The following is a 26,791-nucleotide window of genomic DNA, read 5'->3' as shown; positions in this document are numbered from 1 at the left end:
ATGCCTTATTCTTCTATTTTTATTATATTGTTTTTGGTTTGGAATTGTTGGTAATTACTGAATTCAACTTTTTCACTAGATGGTTTTTTGTTATATTCTATATGTTCTTTATATTTCGAGTTCCTTAAAGCATTGTTGTAAAACGTCAATAATAAGTCAACAAAAAAAAAAGTAAAATTAACATATACATGCATGTGCGTAGAACTCGGAAGATAATTATAGAACACACACACACACAATATCCGGTCCAAGAAATCATTCCCCCCCTCCCCCAAATTTGGTTAGTCGTGATACTGTAAGTGCTGTCGAGCGTGGCGCAAGTTAGGTATTATCCAAAATCATCCTAGTCCTAAAAAATACTAACTATGTTATTTCTTCTCTTTTAAATGTCTTATTTGATTTTGTATTTATGTGTATTTTAATTTATATATGCATTTGTCTTTTTTTCTCTGGTTAGTTTTTAAATTCCCCCCCCCCCCCAGCAAAACTCAACCACGTTTCTCTTCCAGCTTAAATAATTCCACGCTCTGTACTAAGGCTAGAGTTAAAATAGCATTAGGTAGGACAAATTTTCCGAAATTAACACAAACATGGATTTATTTTTCTACCGTAGAAGTTAGAAGAACTTTATTTAAGTAATATACTTAATATCTACAATTACCCTATGCTCGCTTGTATTAATAAAGAGGCCTCGTTGATATCTCTACCAAACCTCTGGATATAAATAACTATTACTATAATTGTAACTGAAATCTACAGTGATCTTAGCTGCGTCACTTGGACTTTTTTCTGAATAGATACAATGTTTTGTCCCCAACATTAATGACTGCCTAAAAATATGAATTCCGAATCACGATGAAATAATTGTTTCTCTTTATCTCCAAGACGACTGCCTATGTCTAACCTGCATGCAAAATAGGGGAAAAGAAAGGAAGATTTTATTCCTTTCTCCCAAGCTAAAACAATACTGTAAACTCTAAATCCAAATGAAACTTTACTGTATTCTGTAAGTTAATAACCCCGACCCTTGAAAGCTAACAATCTGCCCCCCCTCTAGCTGCCACTAAAACCCTACATTATATATACGCCTTAGTAGTGGAATCCTTAGCCTCAAGCTCCTAACTTTCACATGCTAACTGCCTAACAGTCATCACTAAACATACATTTCTACCTCTGACATGATTTAGATTTCATTCCTATCCAGTTTGGTACTTACCAGCCAAAAGTATACTCGGATGCAAAGCGATCTTTATTAGATAACAACTGCCTCGTCCTAGATGGTTTTGCAACGAGCAATACTAAACCAAATCCGATACTCCCTGTCATGCAAAACGCTCGATGACTCTTAAATGAAAACTGAAATTATCTCCCCTCAATAGTAGAAACACTGACACAACTTCTATCTATTTGCATCTACTGAAAACTTGCCCAAATATCTATTTACTTAATTATACATATGGAATACGCCATGTCTTAAAATGTACCTCCAGTTACACCCTGAGTGTACTGCACCTACACCTTAACCTTCGTAAATCTAAATATACAGTGACTGGGCAAAATTCTTAGCTCAATTCCTAATACCTACTCAAACTATAACATTATCCTGAACCTAAACTAGCATAAAGTTAAAAAAAAATGAAAAACCTAAAGGTAAAAGTCTTAATTCACACTAACGCTTTTCTAACAAGCCCCCCACAAAACTGCTTACACTGCATGCGCCTAAATCACTTTGAGGAGTGTAACTATTCATTAGATATATAACCTCTACAAACTAACCCTGTAACATTAACTAACCATGTGGGGTTTCAGAAATACCTGGATTAGGACCCAGGCGCGGAGCAAACCCTCTCAGGGCTGATGGACCCAGTAGATCTTCCCAGATCACCTGTCTAGGCGAAGGAAAACTGAAACTAAACCAAGGGGGAGGGAGGCCTCTCCAGTCTTGGATGACAACCTTCCTAGAGCTGGTAACTCAATCAAATTACCGGTCTGAAAACCTAAATTGCTTAAGGAGTAGATAGGCTCTGTCTATCGCCGGCTTCCATACTCGTTCTTTGCCTATTAGTCAGGCGCAGAGAACTATCACAAGTGAATCGACAAAACACTTAGTGGTAGATCTTGTTTCTTGTCTAGGGCAATGAATGCCGTTTCCACATTCCTGACACATCCCACCCCTCAAAACTGGGCACTTGGGAGTGCTTGAGTACCACACACGCCTGTGCAATTAGATTAGGGTGATCTTCTTCTGATGGGCTGAGGGTACCGGATTGACAGTTCCTGGCTGCTGTTTCCAACTGGTAGTACAGGAACTCTAACTCTTTGGTAACGCTTAGAGCGGTTGCTCTATCAACAGTTGTATAATATCGGGATGTTTGTAGTGCCATGTCGTGCATGGAAAGGGACCCTACACACATCCCCGATGGGCTTTCCTGAGGCCACAGTCCTAGTTGAAGAAAGGTCAGCTTGTGTTGTATATCTGATACCCTGCATAACCTCTTGTTCAGCTCCCCCTCACCTAACTGAAACTCTTTCAAAACATGATGACAGTACAATAAAAAAAATAAGCTTAAACCAGGCCTAGGGACAAACAAATCCAACTTGCCTCCTCCCTTGAGGCTTGCATTCACTAACATCCATGGGCTTAAAACTAATTTAGCTGATGTTGAAGCATTTCTCCTAACAAATACCCCAGATATCTTAGCACTAAGCGAGACTAACCTACACTCCTCCATCCCCTCTAACTACTTTAACATGCCTGGATATCTCCCACTCTGCCGTAAGGATTCTGACAGACATATGCACGGACTTGGAGTCTACATTCGTAACACCCTCCCCCTGACTAGAGAAACAAACCTAGAAACGGACGATCAAGCCTTTATGTGTTTTAGACTAAACATACAACATAACATTAGCTACTTTTATTTTCTCTACCGCTCTCCCTCGACCCAGGACTGCACCATAATAAACAAAGTCTCTGACAGCATAGACACAGCACTCTCCCTCGACACTAGCGCACAAGTACATGTATTTGGTGTAAGGAAAAAGTGTAAGGAAAAATTCAAGATGGCGCCCGACTCTCTCTTTAACACGGTAAGATATCCTCAACACGGCACAAGAAGCAACAGCCACACGATTCCCCAGCCAACTCAATCGTCACTCCCCCACGTCTTTCCCCTCACCCGCTTTTATCGTCGTTCTAGGCCGGCTAAATTTGCATATTCCGAGAATTTGTGTGACTTTGCGAGGCATCATACTTTACAAAAGACGGTGGTCGCCATCTTGGTCTTTCTTTTTCTATTTTTGGTCGGTAACGCTGAGCTTCATACCATTTGTGAGGTACACGGGTCAGTTGGTCAGCACGATTACAATGTGATGGCACCAGAGTGACGCTCAGTGATAGCCCATACTCAGATACCAGGTTTTTTAGTGTGTCTAGCCTTCTCCGTATTAACATTTCGCTTGCTGCCTTGGTACGGATTCGTGTCCGTCCTGAAAGTGTGTCAGACACCCAGTGGTAGACACAGAGAGAATCTGTGTACAAGGTCAACTTCTTAGACTGCCACTGCAGGGCCAGATTTACCCCCTTTACAACAGCGTCCAGCTCTGCCAGGTTGATATGCTGAGAATCTGTTACGGACCGCAGCCAACACGCATCCTCGAACACGTTTCCTCCTTGCTCCAACGATACTCCCAACGCCAAAGAACTGGCATCAACCCACACACCTACGTTGTCTCCGTTAGCACACCACCGCCCACAGGCAGGGTCCTTCTTGTTCACTCTCTCCAGTGTCTCTTTAATCATCAGAGTTAGTAGGACATCATCGGATATGTCATCCCAACCCGTGGTTGTTAAATTTGCTCTGCGTTTAATCACACCAACAGCTGCGCGGAGCCAGCCACAGACCGGTAAGTGACCAACAAGTTTTCCACACCAAGAAAAAACGGTCCGCCTTGTAACGAGGTTGGGGATGCTTGGAATTTCACTGCCACGCCTCCATTGTAGGGTGCCATCTTCATAAACATCCAATCCCAATACACGTGCTCCTTCCCTTAAACGTTCGGGATTCTTGCATTCCAGACCAAACTGAGCCAACTTTTCTTTGACACACGACGCAGACTGTACATCTTCATTGACGTATACGTCATCAATGTAAGCTGACGTTGAGTCCCTCATGGGCTTTTCTTGGGACAATACTGTGTTGACAATAGTCTTCATGATCTGTGGTGCCACATTTAGGCCAAAGCCAAGGCGTGTAAGGCAGTACCTCTGCCCCTGGAACCAAACTGTCTGGAACGGCCACAACGTCTCATCAACTCGCACCTGTAAATAGGCTTTTCGCAAATCCAATATCGAGACATTAGTGCCTTTCTGACGCCATTCCCTCAACTTACTGGCGCATACGTCAGCATCGGCAGTGTAGGCTTCAATATGCTTGTTAAGCTCCCTATAGTCCAGCACGGGCCGTACTTTCGACTTGTTATGCTGGACTACTGCCATCAAGGGTATTAGACCCTTGGGAGGCCCAAGCTTGTCCTTAGGGTAGGGGATTAACCAGCCATCTTGGATCCACGCCTTTAGTTCCCTTTCGTATTCTGCTCGGGCCTCACTGGGTATAGGGTACTCTGCAACCCCATTCTTGAGTTTAGTCGGTGCCATTCCCTCGGTCCACTTCCAAGATGCAATCCAGGCCCTCTTGCGCGAGTCGTAGTCCACTGTAAAATCCGGCCGATCGATATGTAGCGCTGCACACACTGGGGCCTCTAAGAATCGCACCTTTCCATCCCGATGAATTGCGACTCCCCCAAGCGCCTTGATGGCATCGTATCCGAGCAACAGGTCAAACCCCAGGAGATTTCCTTGGGTTACGAGCACATTGATCTTAGTGGCTGCACCGGTGTCCGTGTAGATCTTGACAGTTCCAGCTCCACAGCATGTCTGGGTCTCGCCTCCTATCGTGGTGACTTTGATCTTCCTCTTAGTCCAACTTGGACACAGCCTGGTGCTCACTATAGTATGCGAACAGCCTGAGTCGAGAAGTGCTGAGCAGGGTATCCTGTTTACGTAGACGGTCATTACCTTGTTCAAATTTTGCTCGGGGAGCAGGGCGGCGCTGACGTCCTCTCCCCTGATACGTTTCCCGCACAGTTTTGGGCTAGATGCCCCAAACCGCCACACTTAAAACAGCGCACACGCCCCCTGTTGGTGCAATTCCTTGCAAAATGTCCGCGTCGGCCGCAGCGAAAACATTTCCCATTGCTTGCAGGGTTCTGATTCGGAATCTCCCGAGCGCCAATCTGGCCTGTCTGTGTCGCCATCACAACTGGTTCCCCCAGGTCCTCCTCATCTTTGATGATGGCTCGAGCACGTTCCATCAAGTGTTCCATGGTCATTGTTGAAACGCTGGTTGAGGCTCTCAGTAGCTGCTTCACCCGAGTGGGAAGGCCCGCCACAAACGCGTACGCGAGCGTCCGCTCCGACACCCCTCCACCGAACAGAACTGCGAGTTTCTTTAACTCAGCGAAGAAAACGTCCACGCTTTCCTCCGGTAGAAGTTTTTGGGAAGCAAATTTTTCATAGGCCGTACAAGGATCCATGGCAAATGCCTTGTACAGCGCAGCTTTAATTGCGGTGACATCTCCCTTTTCGGCAGCACTGAGTTGCTGATATACACTCAAGGCACCCCCAGCCAATCTCAGGGGAATTACAGTGTGTACCTTTTCACCTCACAAAGGTCGCACGTTAGCTCAACCCTTTCAACCCAGTCGACGATGGACGTGGACCCGTCAAACTCGGGTATGAGCTTTAAGTCAAATTTCGACTCGGTCATAGTCCTAGAGGCCAAATGGCCGAAATAGCTTGTAAGGAAAAAGTGTAAGGAAAAATTCAAGATGGCGCCCGACTCTCTCTTTAACACGGTAAGATATCCTCAACACGGCACAAGAAGCAACAGCCACACGATTCCCCAGCCAACTCAATCGTCACTCCCCCACGTCTTTCCCCTCACCCGCTTTTATCGTCGTTCTAGGCCGGCTAAATTTGCATATTCCGAGAATTCGTGTGACTTTGCGAGGCATCATACTTTACAAAAGACGGTGATCGCCATCTTGGTCTTTCTTTTCTATTTTTGGTCGGTAACGCTGAGCTGGTCTCGAGGTAAGTCTTTTTCCCCTCATCCGTCTCTCCCACGTACCCACACAACACGCAAACACGCGGGCGCTTATCTCCTGGATGCACGTTACATTTGGTGACTTTAATGTTCACCACAAAAACTGGCTTGGATTCTCTACTTATCACAAATGGTTACGTTTCCAACCCGTCTCCCTGAATTCTAGACCCAAAACTGAAGAGCCAGTGCTCAAAACAACGAGATATTATAAAAAGGCTGACTGGGAAGCAATCAGGGATCTTATCAGAGATGCCCCATGGGGAAATATTTTTTCTCTTTCTGCTGAACAGTGTGCAAATGAGACCACTGAATGGTTCAAAACAGCAATTGAAGCACATGTTCCCATGCGGAAATTTTATAGCAAGCCCCACTCTCCCCAATGGTTTACTTCGACTTGCGCAACTGCCATTACTCAAAGGCAGCATGCATACTGCAGATTTAACCGACATAAGTCCAGTTCAAACAGACAGAAGTACATAGAAGCTAGAAATAACGTTTAGAAAGAAATAGCGGCAGCTAAGAGAGAATTTACTGAAACCACTAAAAAACGCACCGAAGCACAAAAATTAGGAAATCATGACTTCTGGAAAATCTACAACGGTGTAGTAAATAATGGGCAATCAACAATTCCCCCACTAACCAACAATCACGAGGTTGTTTGCTCAGCAACCGACAAGGCTAATATGCTTGCTAGCCGGTTTGCCTCGAACTCCACACTGGACCCTTCCAACCACCCCCTACCTCAATTTCCTTTGCGGACAGACGCCACGCTAGACGATCTAAAAATCACCCCTGCTCAGGTACACGCTATCATAAAAACCTTGACACTTCAAAAGCATGTGGGCCTGATCTCATCCCAGCTGTGCTATTAAAAAAGTGCTCATCCGAAGTAGCTCCAGTTCTCTCCAAACTCTACAACAAATGCCTTAATGAATCATGCTTTCCGGGCTGTTGGAAAACTGCTTCTGTAGTACCAGTATTCAAGAATTCTGGCGAAAGAACTGACCTATTTAATTATCGCCCCATTAGCCTCCTCCCACTTTTCGCCAAAATATTTGAGACCAGAATTAACCATGCTCTAGTCCAGCACCTTACAGATGCTAAACTTCTGACTGATAAACAATATGGATTTAGACAAACCCATTCCACAGCTAACATCCTCACTGTAATCTTTGAACGTATATACCATTCACTGGACAAAGCGGGGGAAGGCAGAGCGGTAGCTCTAGATATATCTAAGGTTTTTGACAGGGTATCGCATGAGGGTCTCCTCAAGAAAATTAAATCATACGGTATCACTGGTAGAATTCTTAACATAATTAAATCCTTCTTAGATAAGAGAAAAATCCAGGTTGTCCTCGACAGTCGTACATCTAAACAGTGTGATATAAATGCGGGAGTGCCTCAGGAGTCTATCCTTGGACCTCTATTGTTTCTAATATTTATTAATGACCTCCCCGACAAAACTGCCTCTGAGATGGGTATATATGCTAATGACACCACGCTCTATAACAGGCATGACAGGAAAACAAATGAACACATAACTAAAGAAATGGCAAAAACACTAGAGGATGACCTCCAATCTGTAGTGGAATGGGGACATAAATGGATGGTCACATTCAATGCTGCCAAGACTAAACTGGTTTCCTTCAATAATTACAAGAAATCTTCTCTGCCACCAATAGCAATGGCCAGTGACTCCCTGTCTGAAAGTACATCTTTCAAACTGCTTGGCCTAACGTTCACACGAAACATGAGTTGGAACAATTATATTGAAAACATTGCCAGGGCCGCTGCAAAAAAGGTAGGCTCTCTCTACCGTGCTAGAAAACTACTAACACCTGAAAGTATCCTGTACCTCTATATAAGGCCACCATTCGCCTATGTATGGTGCATCTGCTGCTAGTCTCTTGCTCCTAGACCAGATTCAAAAGAGAATCGCCAATCTGATAGGCCCTGAACTGCCATCTAAGCTTCAGCCTCTGTCCCATCGACAAAACGTTGCATCCCTCAGCCTGTTCTACAAGTATTTTAATGGTGAATGCTCTGACGAACTGCAGACACTTGTGCCCCCACGACGTAGACACCCTCGACAAACCCGACAGGCAGCTAAATTCTACCCCCACACAGTAGAGATCCCTAGATGTAAAAGATCTTTCTACTCCAGTAGTTTCTTCCCCAGAACCGCTAGACTCTGGAATTCCATTCCAGGTCCCTGCTTCCCTAACTGTACTGACATGCAGAAGTTCAAGTGTAACGTGAACTGACATCTTGCTGCCCAAATCCCAACATAGTGCCCCAGTAGTTGCTGCCCCGTATAGTAGCCCCCTACACCAAAGTGGCAATGTGCCTTGTTTCGGGTGAAAATGTAATAAAAAAATAAAATAAAAAATATCGAAAGTAATGAAGTTTAATCATTACTTACCTTTAAGTTTTAAAAACCATTTTAGAACAGAGTATTGCCAAAGTGGGAATTTTACTTTTTCCCAAATGGAAAATAGGATTTTCTTACTTACTAGACCAATATCCAAATTGGATGGACAAATTAGTCTAATAGAAGGGTTATCATGGAAGTTTTGATTATGACCCTTCAATGTAAATCTAGGAGTGCCAGGGGTTACAATTTCTGTAGATTCATGGATATTCATAAGATTAAGTAAATTTTTAGCTTCAATGTTGATTTCATCTATTTTATTTGCAGGGGCAGATGTATAGGATTTATTTAATTCCTTATTTCTTTTAAGTGTTGTATTCTAATTTGTAATAGTTTTTTGTCTTATCAGCTGGAACAAAGATGTGTGAATTTTTCTTAACTTTATTAGCAAAGTTATTTATTTTCCTAGCGTTAAGTGTGTATCTATGATTTTTAAATTTTATTTTTTTAACCAGATTAATCATCATCTTTTCAAAATTCTCAAGTTCTGGGTTTGATGTCCATTTTGCTTGGCTTTGTTAAGCAATTCTTTTCTTTTATTTACTTCATTTTGTTTTATCTGTCTCCGGAAATTGTGTTTTTATTCACAAATTTAAATTACACTTGGAGTGGATGGTGAAACTCATATATTAAAAAACTATAAAAAATTATGTTTATTAAAAAAACATCTTCACCGGATTGATATAATCAAATATTTACCAGATATTGCATCTAACGAAAGGAGAAACCAAGGAATCATGCCTACTTCGGATTGTTACTTTGCGTCTTGGATCCTTTTACCTCCCTGCTACCAAAAACTCTCACTTCAGGATTTATCATTCGATTTGGATATGAAGTTCAATATCCTTTTCATTCTGAACCAATATCTAATTTCCCTTACTCTATGATTTAAAAACATTTGATTATGATTTTCTATGTTTATTACATTTAGTAAATTAGATATAAACCATTTATAATATTTGCTAATATTTTCTACTCTTTGAAGATGGGTAAACATCGAAAACCTATAGGTTAAGATTTACTTATTGAAATGTATTCTTTGTGTTTCATATAATAAAAATTCTAGATTTGAAATTTAACCATTTCGCATCATAAAATTTAAATTACTAAATTATGATTATATATATATATATATATATATATGTATATGTATGTGTGGGGAGGTAACTTCGGCTTTCACTTTTAGCTACTCTGCATAATTTGAGCCGGATTCTTGGGAATTCCCGTCAAGCATGGATTGGGCGAGACCAGCAATCCTTGGTTTAAGCCAAGTGTTGTTCAAATATTGAATCTTTTATTTTTTATTTACATCACCAACAAGAGGTCTCTAGTTATTTGTAACTGACTGACTGAAATATAAGCATGTAAAACAAATAAAAAATATATATACATATATATACGTACGTGTATATATGTATATATATATATATATATATATATATATATATATATATATCTTCTTGGCTGCACTTTGCAAACGAAGATCCTCTGAAGGGGGTTGTCCATGTCAACTGCAGGCATGCTTGTGGCTGACAAGCCTGATGCAGGACAAGTAGATTTGACTGCAGAGGTGCAGTCAAAAGTCACATCAGGTACGGCTGCTGAGGCTTCCTGGATCTTCTTCCTGCAGCATTTCTCCTGTAGAGACCTCAAAAGAGGTGACAGCCTGGTGGACAGTGCGTCACCAGGTCAGCAGCGAGAGTAGTGGTGATCAATGTGGCAGTCACCGAGGGACTTCTTCAGAGAGTCTTTGTATCATTTCTTTGGTGCCTCTCTGTTACAGCAGCCATCTGAGAGTTTGCCATAATATTTTGACTTTAGTATTTATTAATTCGTTTTTGCTTGATTTTAAACTTATAGTTCTAACCTTATTCTCTATATATCAATCTCGGTTCAATTTCTCCTTTAGTTTGCTTCAACTTCATATTTTGATTTAATCTATTTTTATCCATCATAATCTGTTCATCTCCATATTGTACAGTCAGTTACTTAATGTTCAATTTTTTAAAAATTTCCTCTTGTGTTATTGAAATTACTCAGGTGTTACTAATAATGATTAGGTTATAATTAGTTTAGTTTCTCTATGTTAATTTGATGATCTATTAATTTATTTATTGTACCATTCTAAAATCTTCATGTTAAATTTAACATTCTCTTATCATACTAACATTTCACTCTAGACCTTAATTTTTTTTTAATTTTTTATTATAAAATGATATTTTGATCAGGTTTTAGGCGTTATAATAGGAATTTATTTCTATGGAGCCAGCTTTGTATAACATTTAACTTCCTGTTTAAAATTTCTCTTTTGGAATTCACTATGGCATGAAGTAAACATTGAGTAGTTAAAAAAAAATGTAATCTGTTTATATTTTCTATTGATCATTTTAATTCAAATTCTATTTTATTCCTATGTAGTTCTCTAACCCAATCACCTAATGCAGTCATATTCCTCTTATTTTTAATAATTATTATGTTCTATACTTACTTCTGTCATTACCCTCAACTTAATTTGGTTCCTTCTTTGATTCAATGTAAAATGATACAACATGGTTTCGATACCTTTCCTTGAACCACATTCAGTTCCCCCTAGGCATATCTTTTTACTATTATCCACCTTAACTTTGCATTTGTATGCAATTTCAGAAATTAAGCAATTGCCCACCAATGGATATTCATTAGGAATTCTACAGTTACATTTTTTCTCAATATTTAATTCACCTGATTCAATCCTATTGTTATTCACTATTTTGTATATTTTACAATTATTTGAACTTTATTATAGTTTTATTTAGATTGATAGCCGTTGAGAATGAAAGTTAAACTGTGTTCTTATTTATCATTTTACTTAATCTATTTTCTGGGGGAAAGTTCTTATCAATTATTTTGTAAAATTCTTTAGGGATATCATGTTCACTGAAAGACTTGTTTTTTGTGTCTATTTCTCTTATTCTTAATAGCATTATTACTATTATATGCTTCTTCACTATTTTTAATTTCATTCTTTTTATTCTTATTATTGGTCAACCGACTTAGACGAATTTGGGCCTTAGAATTCACCTTTGTTCGTTCATCCATTTGTTCCAAAAATTCTCATTATATTTTATGAAATTTTGCATGAAGTTATAAGTAGGCCAGGGAGAAAATGTAACATTCTCGGATTTTTTTATAAAAGCTTTGGTTATGTCCCCAGGGGATTAAAAGAGGTCAAAATGGTAAAAATAGCACTTTTCAGGACATAAAATATTTTCCAACCATTAGATTTTGCTGAAAATTACCCAAAAGCAAGACCACATAGATATACATCTGGAAACATAATATTTGACCCTGGGAAAATTTTGGTTGCGTCCTCAGGGGGTCAAAAATATTTTTTTTTAGTCCAAAATTACCTAAAAGCAAAACCTCATGGATATTCATCTGGAAATGTAATATTTGCCCCTGGAAAAATTCTGGTTTCGTCCCCAGGGGGTAAAAATGTGGATTTTTGAAATCAAAATGAAAAACAGTTTATTTATTTCTTTGTCTCAGAAATTTTTTTAGGTTATTTCCCTTTAATTGTTGAGTTTTTAATTTTTTATTTTATTTATTTTTTTAAATATTGTTCCTATTTACTTCCCCCCCCCCACATTAGCAGAGTTAGACACAAGGTTGGTTATTAATTGGTTATTAATGTGGGGAAATGTAGCTCTTCCCTCCCCCCAAAAAAAGGGCCTCAGTCTAGAAGGATATTATTTTCTATGTTAAATTTGAACAAAACTTGGTTTTTAGCACTTATGCAATGTACGAACGGCGCCATTGTTAGGGGCGATAACTCCAATTTCTTCTTGGAATAGTTACAAAACACCAAATATTGAAAATCAAAAGTTATTGTATACAAATGTATCAAAATATAATTGTAAAAAGATTTATTGAAAAAGTACATTTTTTCAATAAAGTAACATTATTTGGCCTTTTGGCTAAGAACAAAGTATTCTGATACAACAACATCCTTTTTTTGTCCTCAGTCGGTGAAGGAGAATCCTTCTAGACTGAGGCAATTTTTATTTTTGTTCCTTAGCCCACATTAAAAACTTACCTTGTGTCTAACTCTGCCTTTAAGGAACATTTGATTTTTTTTTTTTTTTCAAACAATTTAATGGAAACTCTTCATAAGAAAATAGAATTTTAATCAAAATTAAAGCAATATTGGATTTTTTTCAAACAATTTTAAAACATTTTTTTAATTGAAGCATCATTGGATTTTTTTTTCAAACAATTTAACAAAAAGAAGTCACCATAAGAGAAAAATAGAATTTTAATTTATTGTTTGAATTAAAGTAAAACTATAACAAAATATAGTTGAATTAGGTTGAAAAGTTGCACCTCCTATCAGTCATTCAATGAAACCCAACAAAACAAAATGGCCCCGCTCATGTAATGCATAAGTGCCTCCCTGTTGAATTTGGTTGAAAAGTTGCGTACCCTATTGGTTGTTCAATGAAACCCAACAAAAAAAAAATAGCCCTATCTCTATAATGCATAAGTGCCTTATATTTTGATACAAAATTTCAATTTAATTTCGATAAAATAAATGTTATTTAATGCTTTTCCATTTAACAACCCACACTACTTAAATAGTATTTACAAGTTAAATTCAAGTTTTATGATAACGTTTTTATTAAATTGTTTTCTTAAACATTTTTGGCATTGAAAAATAATCATAGTCTCACAACTGTATATCTCGGACCGTGTCATACATAAGTGCCAAACCTACTATAACTTATTCTTTTTAAGCTATCATTTTGTTATTATTATTATTATTATTATTATTACAAACATGGTTTAAGTAGAGATAATTTGTTTGGAAGAAACGCCAAAATCATTTCACAAGAATTTATGTGACTAAAATAGGAATTAATGCAGCAATCTGGCAAATTATTAATTGTTTTTTCATTTAATAACAAAAATTATCAGCATTACTCGATTTTCTAAAGTTTTAAAGTTTATTTCTTTTGCATTTGAACAAAATTTCTATAAATTTTATTTATTCGAATTAGATAAATTGTTTTCAATTTTTTTTAAATGAGGATTAGTATTAATTTGGATTGTTTGGACTATCGCTCTCATCTTGGTAGTTGTTCTCATAATAGAATCTCTTCTGGCCTGAGAGTTTTGCAGAAAATTACCCAACAGCAAGACCATGTGAATATACATCTGGAAACATAATATTTTACCCTGGGAAAATTGTGGGGCTTGAGTCCCGGGGTGTTTTAGGGGTTAAAAAAAACACCTCTTTTGGGGTAATTTTTATTTTTCTCTAAAAATTCATACTTTTATCTAAATAAGGTTTTGAATGGTGCTGAATTTAAATTAATGCATCGATTGTCATGAAATGGTGTCATTTTGCTGTTTTACTCTGATGTTTTACATCAGGCCAGTCAGGTTTAAATGGGGAAAATAGCCAAAATCAGTCGGGGGGACCATATAGTTTTTGGCTTGTTGTTTCTATATCTATTTTCATTCTTTGTAATTCTTCTTCCTTTCATGGCCACGTTATATGATGTTGTGTAAAGAAGATATCGGTTCATGGAGCATCTCTGATGGTTTCCCAGTCGACCTTTTTGTAGTACCTTGTTGATTTGAGCAATGGCTTGTGGTTGTGATTTAAGTGTGACTAGCCTGGGTACCAGGGTGTGTCTATGTGTGTGTAAAGGGGTTGGTTGAGCAACCAAAGCCCTAAGAAAACATAATGAATTAAAACAACTCAAAATGGCAGCAAGTGCAAAAATAGAAAATTAGGAGTAACACGCAAAAGGAAAAGGAAGTGTGAAAAAAGCAAATGGTCTTATCGATGCCCCCACCGCAGTTGTGATATCACGCACATTCGAAATAACCTGTTTTATGCGATGTCGTTCACATGAGGTTTGAATGACTTGCAAAAATGTCAACAAAAAAACACCCCTCCTTGTAAAAAACAGCCCAGTTGATGGTGAAAGAATGAATTTTTTTGACCAATTTTATATATTATTTGGCTGAGAGACTGAGCTTTCAAACAATATCAATTTTGTCAGTGTTGGTTGTGTGTGTCAAAAATTTTAGCCAGACATACAAAAATACATACACATAAAAAGACGTTTGAGATTTATATAATAGACTAGCAGGGGTACCTTGCATTGCCCAGGTGTGGTGGCGTGTAGGTGGAGGGGGGGGGCAGAGATACATACATACATTTAAACAGACAAGTAAGATTTATATAATAGATGTCAACTGATACCACTAGGTGGTCTGCATTTCCAAGTGAATTGTGGGCATTAGTCACACAATACTTGGGTACTGTGGTGAGGAATAAATTTAGAAATGAAGCCTGCTGGGGTTCACGATCTGGTAGGCAAGTTGAAAACATTACTGTCTGTGTGAGGGAATGGCTATAGAGAAGCTATAAATGGAGCATCCAGCTGAATCTGTGCAGCCTGAGAAATTGAGCCAATTTTTATGGTGGACATTAAAGTCACCAAACGCATGTATTTGGGCGTTACAATCTAAGGAGAATGCTGCATCTATACTATCAGAGACATGATCGATTAGGGTACAATCCTGACTTGAGGGAGAATGGTAAAGAAAATAACTAAGTAACTAATGCAGTGCTGAAAGGCTAGTCAAAAGTACATAAAAGCCTGGTCATCCGATTCAGACGTTGCTCTCTAGTTAAAAGGACAGTGCTATGAATATAGACTCCAAGCCCATGCATATATCTGAGTCCTCATAGCAGAGAGGAAAGTATCCTGTCATGTTAAAGTAATTAAAGGGAATTGAGGAGAGTAGGTTTGTTTCACTTAATATTAAGATATCCGGAGAGTTTATTAAGAGATAAGACTGTACATTATCTAGCCTATGGATATTTGTGAAAGTAAGCCTCAAAGTAGGAGGCGAATTGGTTTTGTTTGGGTGGTTTGATCGTAATATTTGTTTGGGTTGCCATTTCATTACATTTTTGTTTAATTTCAGATTAGGAGGAGAATGTTGAGCAAAGTGGGCCAGTTATGATGCCAAGTATACACACTGTACTGTCAGTCATAAACAGCAACGAGACAAAATGTCAATCAGGTACCCTCAACCTCTTAGACAAGACCGGTCCAAATCAGTGGAGTGAGCACAAGTGGCATGCAAACAAACCCAATTTGCTCAGACTCTGAGAGAAAGAGAGAAATGGAGAATATAGAATAGAGAAATGGTGTTCAAGGCCAATTACAGGGTGGCTCTGGGGAGTCCCTGGTATTTTACCTATGCTCCTAGCTAATACATAAAGATGGAATGTGAAAGCTGGCGATAGGTAGAGTTTATCTACTCCTTAAGCAATTTAGGTTTGGAAACTGGAGAATTTGTTCAAGTCACCAGGAAGGTTGTGGACCATGACTAAAGAGGTCTCTCTCCTCCAGTTTTAATATCAGAGTTTTCCTTCTCCTAGGTGAATGACCTGACATAATCTACAGGTCCATCACACTGAGAGGGGTAACCACGTGCCCTCAAATTGATAAAAATATTAAGTATCTTACTTTATAAGTTTTGCTCTATTCTAAATAAATAAGCGTGGGATTGAAGATAGATTCCCTTCTAACATTAATAAAAAAAATTGTGTATCCATTAAGTATTGTCAGAGAACCAATCTGTTTTAGTAATATAGAGTATATTTGTAAATATATAGTTATATAGGGTATATATGTATATATCTGTATCATTCAAGCATAGTAGTGTTTGAATACATGGTTAAGTTGCAGTTTTAGTCATTTATAACCGCTTTAAAGCTTCACCACTCACTCATTTTCTGACCAAATTTCAAACAATTATTACAGTTTATAGACCACTTTCTCAGCTATATTGTGAAAAAAAATTTCAATTTTCGTTCAGTAAAACAAAAGTTATGATGATTTTTATGGTGTTCAAAATCATAAAAAAATATAAGATGAGCAATGTTTTTTGTGACTGGTTTCCATAGCAACCACGTTGCTTCAGCGACTACTGTTGCTACTAATTCACTAATGAAAGGGAGATAATTGGGGGGATTTTATTGAAAACATACGAGTGGCATACATTGTTATTACATATGTGTTTATGGGGGTAAAAAAATAAGACTGAAATTAAACACCGAACAAGTGAATTTATTGGGAACCTGGAAAAATCATGGATTACAATAGAAAAATGCAGGCATGAAAAGTAATATGGTTAAGCTTAAACATGGAAAAGTAAAGGACTAGTTGTTAAAACTGGAAAAGAAAAGGACAAGATATTCTAGTAAAAAATATGATAAATTTATAACTTAAAATATTGCAGCATTAAGAATTTTTTTTTAAATTCAATGTATAACATTATTTAATCAATGCTTAATGCTGCAATATTATAAGTTATATAATTATTATATTCTTTACTAGAATATCTTGTCTTTTTTTTACAGTTTTAACTAGTTCTTTATTTTTCCATGTTTAAGCTTAACCATATTACTTTTCATGCTCGCATTTTTCTAATATATACACAGATATATATGTATATATACATAGAGAGAAAGAGAGCATATAGGGTATAATGACCTCAGGAGATCAGATAAACAAAGCCCTAGCATTTGACCGATACCTGTTGGCTTTGACCTTCGCACATAACAGTTGTAAACAAACATAAAAAACAGTTGTTTATTTTTTTGACAACTATATTTATTTCTTTTGATGTGAGAAGCATTATTTTATATACAAAACTTTTTAGTAAAACTTTTTTACCAAAACGATTTAATAAACTATCGAGGGATAATTGTTTTACATTTTTATAGGTATATTACTTTTTGTCAGGCATTTTAATTTTTAATGAGAAAATCATTTTTTAAGTTTTATTGTAAGAATATATGAGGGGGGGGGATAAATATTTTTTTATGTGGGGTACAACTCTTTTAGGTGGGTTAGGACTTTGCCTCTATTAAAAACTAACTTTAGAATTTAGGATGCTTAATATTATCATTTTTATTTTGTTAATTATTATTATAAGTTTGGTGTGTGGATGGTTGGGTTGTTCCAATCGAATTCAAGTTTACCTCAGAGTTAGTAGTTCCATCAAATTAGGGTCTATATATATTTTGGAGAAAACTTCATTCAATCTTCTTGATATGCGTCAACTCAATTATCTCACCTTTTTTTAACATGTCCACACAATCTTGCACACAAGCACATATGTAATCATGAGATGCTCCCAATCTTAGCATTTTCTTGTTAATCGATACGAATCGCTCTCCCAACAGCACATTTCTTCCCTCTTCTTTTCCAATCGACCACACCTGGCCTCTCGTCAGCAATACAAAATTCTTTTCAAGAGAAGATGTTCACGGCTCTTTTCTTTCTGCCTCCCCAGGGAATTTTTCCCAGCTTTTATATCCTCCTATCTAGAAAAAAAAGGAAGAGACAGGAAAAAATAGCTTCTCCCATCATGCTCTGCCTTCCCAAGATGCTCTTCGTGTATATAAATGAGCTAGCCATCCTTTGCTTCTTCTTTCCCAAATAGCAATGCAGATACACCCGGTACATTTTTTTTTTTCTAACTATATACCCCACACGCCCCCCTGATCTTCGAGATCAATAAGACACTTGATAATCCTTCATCCAAGCAGGTCTCCTCTCACGTTGAGGCCTCTGGGGGACAACTTTTTTGGGGTTGACATTTTCAGGTTCACTACAGACATTCTCGCTCAGTTGTAAAGAACCACAATGTGGGGCTAAGTCGAATTGGGGTGCATCGTTAGCTTCTTGGTAGATATCGACTTCCTCCTCTTCACTGCCATCACTGCGCACTGGCAGGGTTACACGACGCAGGTCTAGGATATGCCGGAGAACGCCATTCACCATCACATTGTTCTTTGACTACGTTCCCGTTACGACCCCCCTCCCCCAGCATGTGGTACATTTTGCATTGGGGGGCTTCACCCACACCTTCTCGCCCACTTTAATGGTAGCTTCTTCACCCTCAATTCCTACCATTGCACGGATACTGCCACTTATATGCGAAGATGGCTCTATAGGCAGAGTTGTCTCATCTTGTCTGGTTTTCGGTGAGATGTTATACCAAAACACCGCCTCCATGGGTGAAATGTTGCTTTTTTTCCGCCGCAGCCTTGATGGTGTGATGATTCCTCTCCACTATCCCATTGCCACTCGACCGATATGCTGCCCTAAAAAATTGCCTTACTCCCCACCTATCACACACCTCTTTAAAGGCTTCTGATCGGAAAGCGGGGCCATCGTCCATTAACAGTTCCTCAACCGGTCCTCTTTCCAAAAATATTTCTTCGATGACCCCTCCGATCGCCCATGCAGCTTCTGCCCTGATCTCTCTCCATATGGCCACCTTCCCGGTCCACAGTCTACCATCGACAGATACAGCTTATGGCAATAATGGGTCACATCAATGGCCAATGACTTCCAGTCCTCCGCAATGTGTAACTCTCCTGCTTCGTGTCTGGATGGTCCGGGGTCTATCAATTGGCACTTCTGACAGTGCTCCACTACCTCCCTGACCTCCTTCTCGGTGGTTTCCGGGTAAACCTCTCTTGCCAGGAATAACGTCCGTTCTCGACCAAAGTGGTGCATTTCATGTAACTTTTTAACTTCCTCCCCTGTACAGCATACTGAGGAAACCTCCTTTCTCTCTTGCAGCCAGGCCTTCTTTACCCATGTCATCGAATCCGTCTTGTTCTTTTCTGATGGGACCAGCACTACAAATACCTTCAACTGGAATTCCGCTATCAAATCTGCGAGTGCTCAAAGCCTGCGCTTGATCAGCATTTCTGTAGCACCTCTGGTCTTAACTCTCTTATCGCCAGTCGCTGCTGACCTGATCCATGAAACTACCGTTGCCGAATTGGATTTGATTTCAATCGTTTTCAATCCCCACTTCAGGGCCAGATTAATTCCTTTCATAGTGGCCTCCAGTTCGGCTACATTGATATGGGAATAGTCGTCTTTCTTCCTTAGCCACACCACATCTTCCACAGTTACACCTCCCATCTCTAATACGACGCCCAATGCCAGACTGCTGGCATCGCACCAAATCACCCTTGCTGACATACCATTCCTCCTTTACTGGGTCTTCTTTCGTCACTCTCGCGATGATTTCTTGTAGCATATTCGTGACCTCCTTCGTCACACGGCACTAGCCATCAGTGTCCGTTTGTCGTTTAATAAAGCTGCACGCTATCCTGAGCCAGCCAGCGATTGGATAGTGTCCCACCAGTCTCCCACAGACCAAGAAGAGTTCTGGTTTTGTCAAGTCGGTTCCGATTTCGGGTATTGCATTTCCTCGTCCAAAGACAAGGCTTCCTTTTCCATCTCGGCATAGTTTCAACCCCAACACCGCTCCTCCATCCAGAGACTCCGCCGGTTTTACAGTGAACTCATACCTTGCAACATGGCCTCTCACTTCTCCGCTGTCACCTCTGCTTCCTCCACGAGAATGTCATCAATGTACGAACTAGTGGCCTTGTCCACTGTACAGTCTTGACTCAGCACCATCTTCAGCACGGCAGTCATAATTTTGGGGGCTAAGCTCAGCCCAAAGCCTAACCTCGTCAGGCAATACATCTTCCGCTGTTGTTTTTTTTAAATTTTTTTTTTTATTACATTTTCACCCCAAACAAGGCACATTGCCACTTTGGTGTAGGGGGCTACTATCAGGGGAAACATCTACTGGGGTACTATGTAGGGATTAGGGCAGCGAGATGTTGGTTCACGTTGCACTTGAACTTATGCATGTCAGTACAGTTGGGGAAGCAGTGACCCGGAATGGAATTCCAAAGTCTAGCAGTTCTGGGGAAGAAACTACTGGAGTATAAGGATCTTTTACATCTAGGGATCTCTACAGTGTGGGGGTGGGATTTTGCAGCTTGTCGGGTCTGTCTAGGGTGTTCACGTCGTGGGGGCACAAGTGCTTGCAGTTCTTCAGAGCATTCACCATTATAATACTTGTAGAACAGGCAGAGGGATGCAACGTTTCGACGATGGGACAGAGGCTGAAGTTTTGATGCCAGTTTAGGGCCTATCAGATTTGCGACTCTCTTTTGAACCCTGTCAAGGAGCGAGAGACTAGTAGCCGATGCACCGGCCCAAATATGACAGCAATACTCCATACATGGGCGAATAGTGGCCTTATAGAGGTACAGGATACTTTCGGGTGTTAAAAGTTTTCTAGCACGGTAGAGAGAGCCCACCTTCCTTGCAGCGGCCCTGGCAATGCCCTCGATGTAACTGTTCCAACTCATGTTTCCAGTGAACGTTAGGCCAAGGAGCTTGAGAGACGTACTCTCAGATAAAGAGTCGTTGGCCATTGCTATAGGTGGTAGAGAAGGTTTCTTGTAATTATTGAATGAAACCAGTTTTGTCTTGGTGGCATTGAACGTGACCATCCATTTTTGTCCCCATTCCACTACTGATTGGAGGTCATCCTCTAGTGTTTCTGCCATTACTTTAGATATATGTTCATTTGTTTTCCTGTCGTGCCTGCTATAAAGTGTGGTGTCATCAGCATATATCCCCATCTCAGAGGTAATCTTGTCGGGGAGGTCATTTATGAATATCAGGAACAGCAGAGGTCCCAGGATAGATCCTTGGGGCACTCCCGCATTTATATCATATTGTTTAGATGTACGACCGTCGAGGACAACCTGGATTTTTCTCTTATCTAAGAAGGATTTAATTATGTTAAGTATTCTACCAGTGATACCGTAAGATCTAATCTTCCTGAGGAGACCCTCATGCCATACCCTGTCAAAAGCCTTAGATATATCTAGAGCTACCGCTCTTCCCTCTCCCGCTTTGTCCAGTGAATGGTATATGCGTTCAGAGATTACAGTGAGGATGTCTGCTGTGGAACGGGCTTGTCTAAATCCATATTGACGGTCGGTCAGAAGTTTAGCATCTGTAAGGTGCTGGACTAGAGCATGGTTAATTAAGGTCTCAAATATTTTGGCAAAAAGTGGGAGGAGGCTAATAGGGTGATAATTTAATGGGTCAGTTCTTTCACCAGAATTCTTGAATACTGGTACTACAGAAGCAGTTTTCCAACAGCTCGGAAAGCAAGATTCATTAAGGCATTTGTTGTAGAGTTTGGAGAGAACTGGAGCTACTTCGGCCGAGCACTTTTTTAATAGCACAGCTGGGATGAGGTCGGGTCCACATGCTTTGGAAGTGTCAAGGTTTTTTATGATAGCATGCACCTGAGCAGGGGTGATTTTCAGGTCGTCTAGCGTGGCGTCTGTCCGCATAGGAAATTGAGGTAGGGGGTGGTTTAGAGGGTCCAGTGTGGAGTTTGAGGCAAACCGACTGGCAAGCATGTTAGCCTTCTCGGTTGCTGAGCAAAGAACCTCGTGATTGTTGGTTAGTGGGGGAATTGTTGATTGCCCATTATTTACTACACTGTTGTAGATTTTCCAGAAGTCACGAGTTCCTAGTTTTTGTGCTTCGATGCGTTTTTTCGTGGTTTCCGTAAATTCCCTCTTAGTTTTCGCTATTTCTTTCTTAACGTTACTTCTAGCTTCTATGTACTTCTGTCTGTTTGAACTGGACTTATGTCGATTAAACCTACGGAATGCATGCTGCCTTTGAGCAATGGCAGTTGCGCAAGTCGAAGTAAACCATTGGGGAGAGTGCGGCTTGCTATAGAATTTCCGCATGGGAACATGCGCTTCGATTGCAGTTTTGAACCATTCAGTGGTCTCGGTTGCACACTGTTCAGCAGGAAGAGAAAAAATATTTCCCCATGGGGCGTCTCTAATAAGATCTCTGATAGCTTCCCAGTCAGCCTTTTTATAGTATCTCGTTGTTTTGAGCACTGGCTCTTCAGTTTTGGGTCTAGAGTTTAGGGCGATTTCAACCATTATCACCGCATGATCAGCGTTCCCAAGTGGGCTGTCGGCTTTCGTTACACAATCATCAGGAACTGTGGTCAAAAACAGATCTAATAGTGATGCGTGTTGTTCTTCCTGATCAGGGAAGCGGGTTGGAAAAGCAACAATTTGCGCTAGGGAGTGAGATACAGAGAAGCTATGAGTTGCGCTGCCTGCTGCATCTGTGTAAGTAGAGAATCCAAGCCAGTTTTTGTGATGGACATTAAAGTCGCCAAATACATGTACTTGGGCGCTAGTGTCGAAGGAGAGTGCTGTGTCTATGCTGTCAGATACTTTGTTTATTATGGTGCAGTCTTGGGTCGAGGGAGAGCGGTAGAGAAAGTAAAAGTAGCTAATGTTGTGTTGGATGATTAGTCTAAAGCACATAAAGGCTTGATCATCCGTTTCTAGGTTTGTTTCTCTAGTCAAGAGAAGGGTATTACGAATGTAAACTCCAAGTCCGTGCATGTGTCTGTCAGAGTCCTTACGGCAGAGTGGGAGATATCCAGGCATGTTAAAGTAGTTAGAGGGGATGGAGGAGTGTAGGTTAGTCTCACTTAGTGCTAAGATATCCGGGGTATTTGTTAGGAGAAATGCTTCAACATCAGCTAAATTAGTTCTAAGCCCACGGATATTTGTGAATGCAAGCCTTAAGGGAGGAGGCAAGTTGGATTTGTTTGACCCTAAGTCTCTCCTAGGCATTTCACCTCCCTGCCATCAACGGTTTTAATACTCCTGACTCCACTCCATGGTTTAGCGACATTCTTCATTACCAATGTCATGGTGCAGCCGGAGTCAACAAGTGCCATGGCTCTCTTCCCATTGACTACTACCGGTAACTAAAGCAACGTTTCGTTGTGCGCCATTTCCACATAGAAGGGGGAACCACTGGCATAATGTTTCCCTGGTCCTGTGCAGCAACACAATAGCGGCTAATGTGCCGCACCCATCCACATCGGTAGCAGGTGACCCCCGGTCTCGGCTCTTTGCAGTCCTTGAGCAAGTGAGGACCCTGGCACCGGAAGCACTTGATGGCAGGCTTCCCCTCCTGTCTCCTCGCTGCCTGTCTCTCGTCATTCAACTGAGGCCTCATGCACTTATTTCCACTTACAGCTGCACCACGATTGAGCCCTTGACATTCTTGACTAGGACTCTGGTGTGGACCAAGAGACAGTCCACTTCCATCATATTGATCTCAGTGATTCTCTGTATGTTCGCGGAGATTTCTTGTGGGAAGCCATTCACTAGGTATAGCTTTACCGTCATCTCCAGGCTCCTCCCCATGTAACCAGCCAATCCTGCGAGTCTCCTGATCTCCGCAGCAAAGACGTCAACAGACTCGCCTGTCCACTTCAAACTTGCAAGCTGCCAAGTGCTTCAAATGGACTCTCAGCGAAAGCCAATTTCAGTCTTTGCTCCACTGAGGCAAGGTCTCCCTTATCTTCATCGCGCATCTGCTAGTAAATAGTGAGAGCTTCCTCCTCTAAGGAGAGCGGCACCAGGGTGACCACGTCTTCGATTTTTTTCAACCTTGCCACCATCTTTAGTTTTTCCAGCCATTTAATTAGGTCACCCTCCCCAGTGAAGGGTCTCAACATCTGAGTTGAGAGTCTCCAGTCAGCCATGTTAACCTGCTTGACACGCCGAAATAGCTTCTAATCGATACGAATCGCTCTCCCAACAGCATGTTTCTGCCCTCTTCTTTTCCAATCGACCACACCTGGCCTCTCATCACCAATGTCACACCGCACAATCTGAACGTCAGCAATACGAAATTCTTTTCAAGATGTTCATGATTCTTTTCTTTCTGCTTCTCCAGGAAATTTTCCCAGCTTTTATATCCTCCTATCTAGAAAAAAAAAAGGAAGAGACAGGAAAAAAAAATAGCTTCTCCCATCATGCCCTGCCTTCCCAAGATGCCCTTCGTGTATATAAATGAGCTAGCCATCCTTTCCTTCTTCTTTCCTAAAGAGCAATGTAGATACGCCCGGTACGTTTTTTTTGTTTTTTTCTAACCCCACAGACGTGTCTGTAACATCTATGCATTTTTTTTTAGTTTTCTTTACTCAATCTGCATATATTCTTGGGAGTTTCCACTTAACATATATTCTACATATCTTGTCTGCTTTATTTGCGCATATTCTTTAGAAACACATACTTAAATCATTCGTTGACATCTATGCTGATGACACGACCATCTATGGAAACACATGTCCAAGGATGGAGTACTGCTGCCACATCTGGGCAGGAGCTGCTAAAAGCAGCCTATCCTGCCTTGACAGAGTACAAAATAGACTTTGTGGTTTAGTGGGGGATGCCTTTTTCTCTTCCCTGCAACCTCTCTCTCACAGAAGAGACGTTGCAAGCCTGTCTTTGTTTTATCGCTATTTCCATGGCAGGTGCTCGTCTGAACTCCAATCCCTTATCCCCCCCTCACCAATCTTTCACGAGAAACACCCGTCTGGCTGAAACTACTGTCAATAATTTTCCCCACTCTTTATCTGTGCCTAAATCCAAACGTAGATTCCATGAGCAAAGCTTCTTTCTTAGAACTGCACGCCAGTGGAACTCTCTGCCGTTTGCCTGTTTTCCACCTGACTACAACTTGGATGTCTTCAAGTCCAACATAAACAAACTCTTGACAAACCGCCCCCTTAAGTAAGACACTGTATCAAAACCCCCAATACTAATGATTACTACAATACTATCTCATTGATTACTGTACACGCAATAACCCTTATCCCTGAGTGGCCTTCGGGCCTTGATAAGTGGTAGCCCCCTTATAAAAAAAAAAAAAAGATGAGGTCACATAATCTGTACATATTCTTGAAACAACCAACAATATCCATTTTTGTATTATAAATAAAATATTGTAAAACATTTCCTTCAATATTAATTGATGCCCACTGCTTATTCAGACTTCACAATATTAATTGCACAAATAAAAAATTTCTTGGTACATTTTACTTGTGAAAATTTTATTGATCTTTATATACAGCTTTGTTTTCAATTTCAGACAAACAGATTACAAATATAATATGCATTTCTACATTTGCTTCACAGCGAGTCAAGTTGTATTAGCATATCACATTAATGTTGGCTGATCTATTAAGCTCAAGTTTCAAACAACATTAAGTATTGTGATTGATTTCTTCTGTATACTGTGCTCAATGGATTCAGACAACAATAAAGCTTTTCACATCAACCGTTCTTTTGCCACTGAGAGTTGACATCTTCCCACCATGTGTGTGTGACCCATTCTGAAATATGGCATCCAATCTTTATTCCCCTGTTTCATCCGGGATATCTAGTACCTGGAATTGGTTCAGAGATTTGCAATACAGATAGTCCATAGTCTAATGACTATGGATCAACATAAAGTCCTATGAATAATGATTGGAGGCCCTCAAACTGTTAGCATAGATGGTCGTGTGGAAAGCTCATTCTCATCTTTAACATCATACACAGCCCCTACAATGAGCCTCATGACTTCTTATCAACAGCTTCAAAGAGGGGTCTTTGCAAAAATTTAAAGAACCTGTACTTGAGACTATTTAAGTTAAATTATCGGAAGGAATCTTTTTCGGTTTGAGTCGTTGCATCCTAGAACAGACTGTCAGAAACCATGGCAACCAAACAGTCCAAAGTAATATTAGATGCATCATAGCTGCTGAACTTTAAATAATTGCAGCAGAAATGCATGCAAATGTTTTTCTGACATAAAACAAAACATCAACCAGGATTTAAATACCTTTACAAGGTTTTTCACATGGTCTCCACAAAACCCAATAAAGTCGCTTTCTTATTAGAAGAAAGGCAGATTTCTTTGTCTGGTTTTGCTTTGTGGAACAGTCAGAGGGAATGATGATGTCTATTATATGCAAGTGTAAAGCCACCTTCTACAAAACATTCGTACATGTATACATCTTCTAACTCTCCATTTATATAGCTTGTGGCATTTTGCTTTTTTTTGCCAAGAAATTTGATTTGAATGTCATTATCATCGATTTGTCACAAATTGGAAATAGCACTTTTACATGCAGTATAGACATGTTTATAAGAGAATCAGCATTCAATCAATCCATCATAAGTTTGAAATTGTATTTTCATCATCAATCATGAATTAGATTTTTTATAATTATTTGTTTTTATTTTTGTAATTTTAAATTTCTTTTCTATTTCCAGCGTAATGATTTCTGCAGTGCCATCATACATGCTTTGAATGTGGTTCCTATTGTCACTTGTATTTATAATAGAGTAAGTGACCTTTTTCTTCTTATAAAATGTTAGAAAAATATCCGT

General features: G+C 39.8%; 1 protein-coding gene across 4 annotated transcripts in view; it reads left to right on the top strand.

Annotated features, from left to right (window-relative positions):
- Positions 1-26,791, top strand: part of LOC145256395 (ribonuclease Oy-like) — a 456,188-nt gene that overhangs the window by 363,475 nt on the left and 65,922 nt on the right. For all 4 annotated transcript variants that reach the window (XM_080115250.1, XM_080115249.1, XM_080115253.1 and 1 more), the window contains one exon: positions 26,675-26,746. In XM_080115250.1, coding sequence (XP_079971376.1) covers positions 26,675-26,746 — 72 coding nt within the window. The remainder of the gene's footprint in view (positions 1-26,674; positions 26,747-26,791) is intronic.

This window comes from Euprymna scolopes, chromosome 32, assembly GCF_053919585.1.
Source record: "Euprymna scolopes isolate OS-2025 chromosome 32, ASM5391958v1, whole genome shotgun sequence".
Lineage (NCBI taxonomy): Eukaryota > Metazoa > Mollusca > Cephalopoda > Sepiida > Sepiolidae > Euprymna > Euprymna scolopes.
Note: the sequence above shows the minus strand (reverse complement) of the source record. Positions and strands in the feature narration are given on the sequence as shown.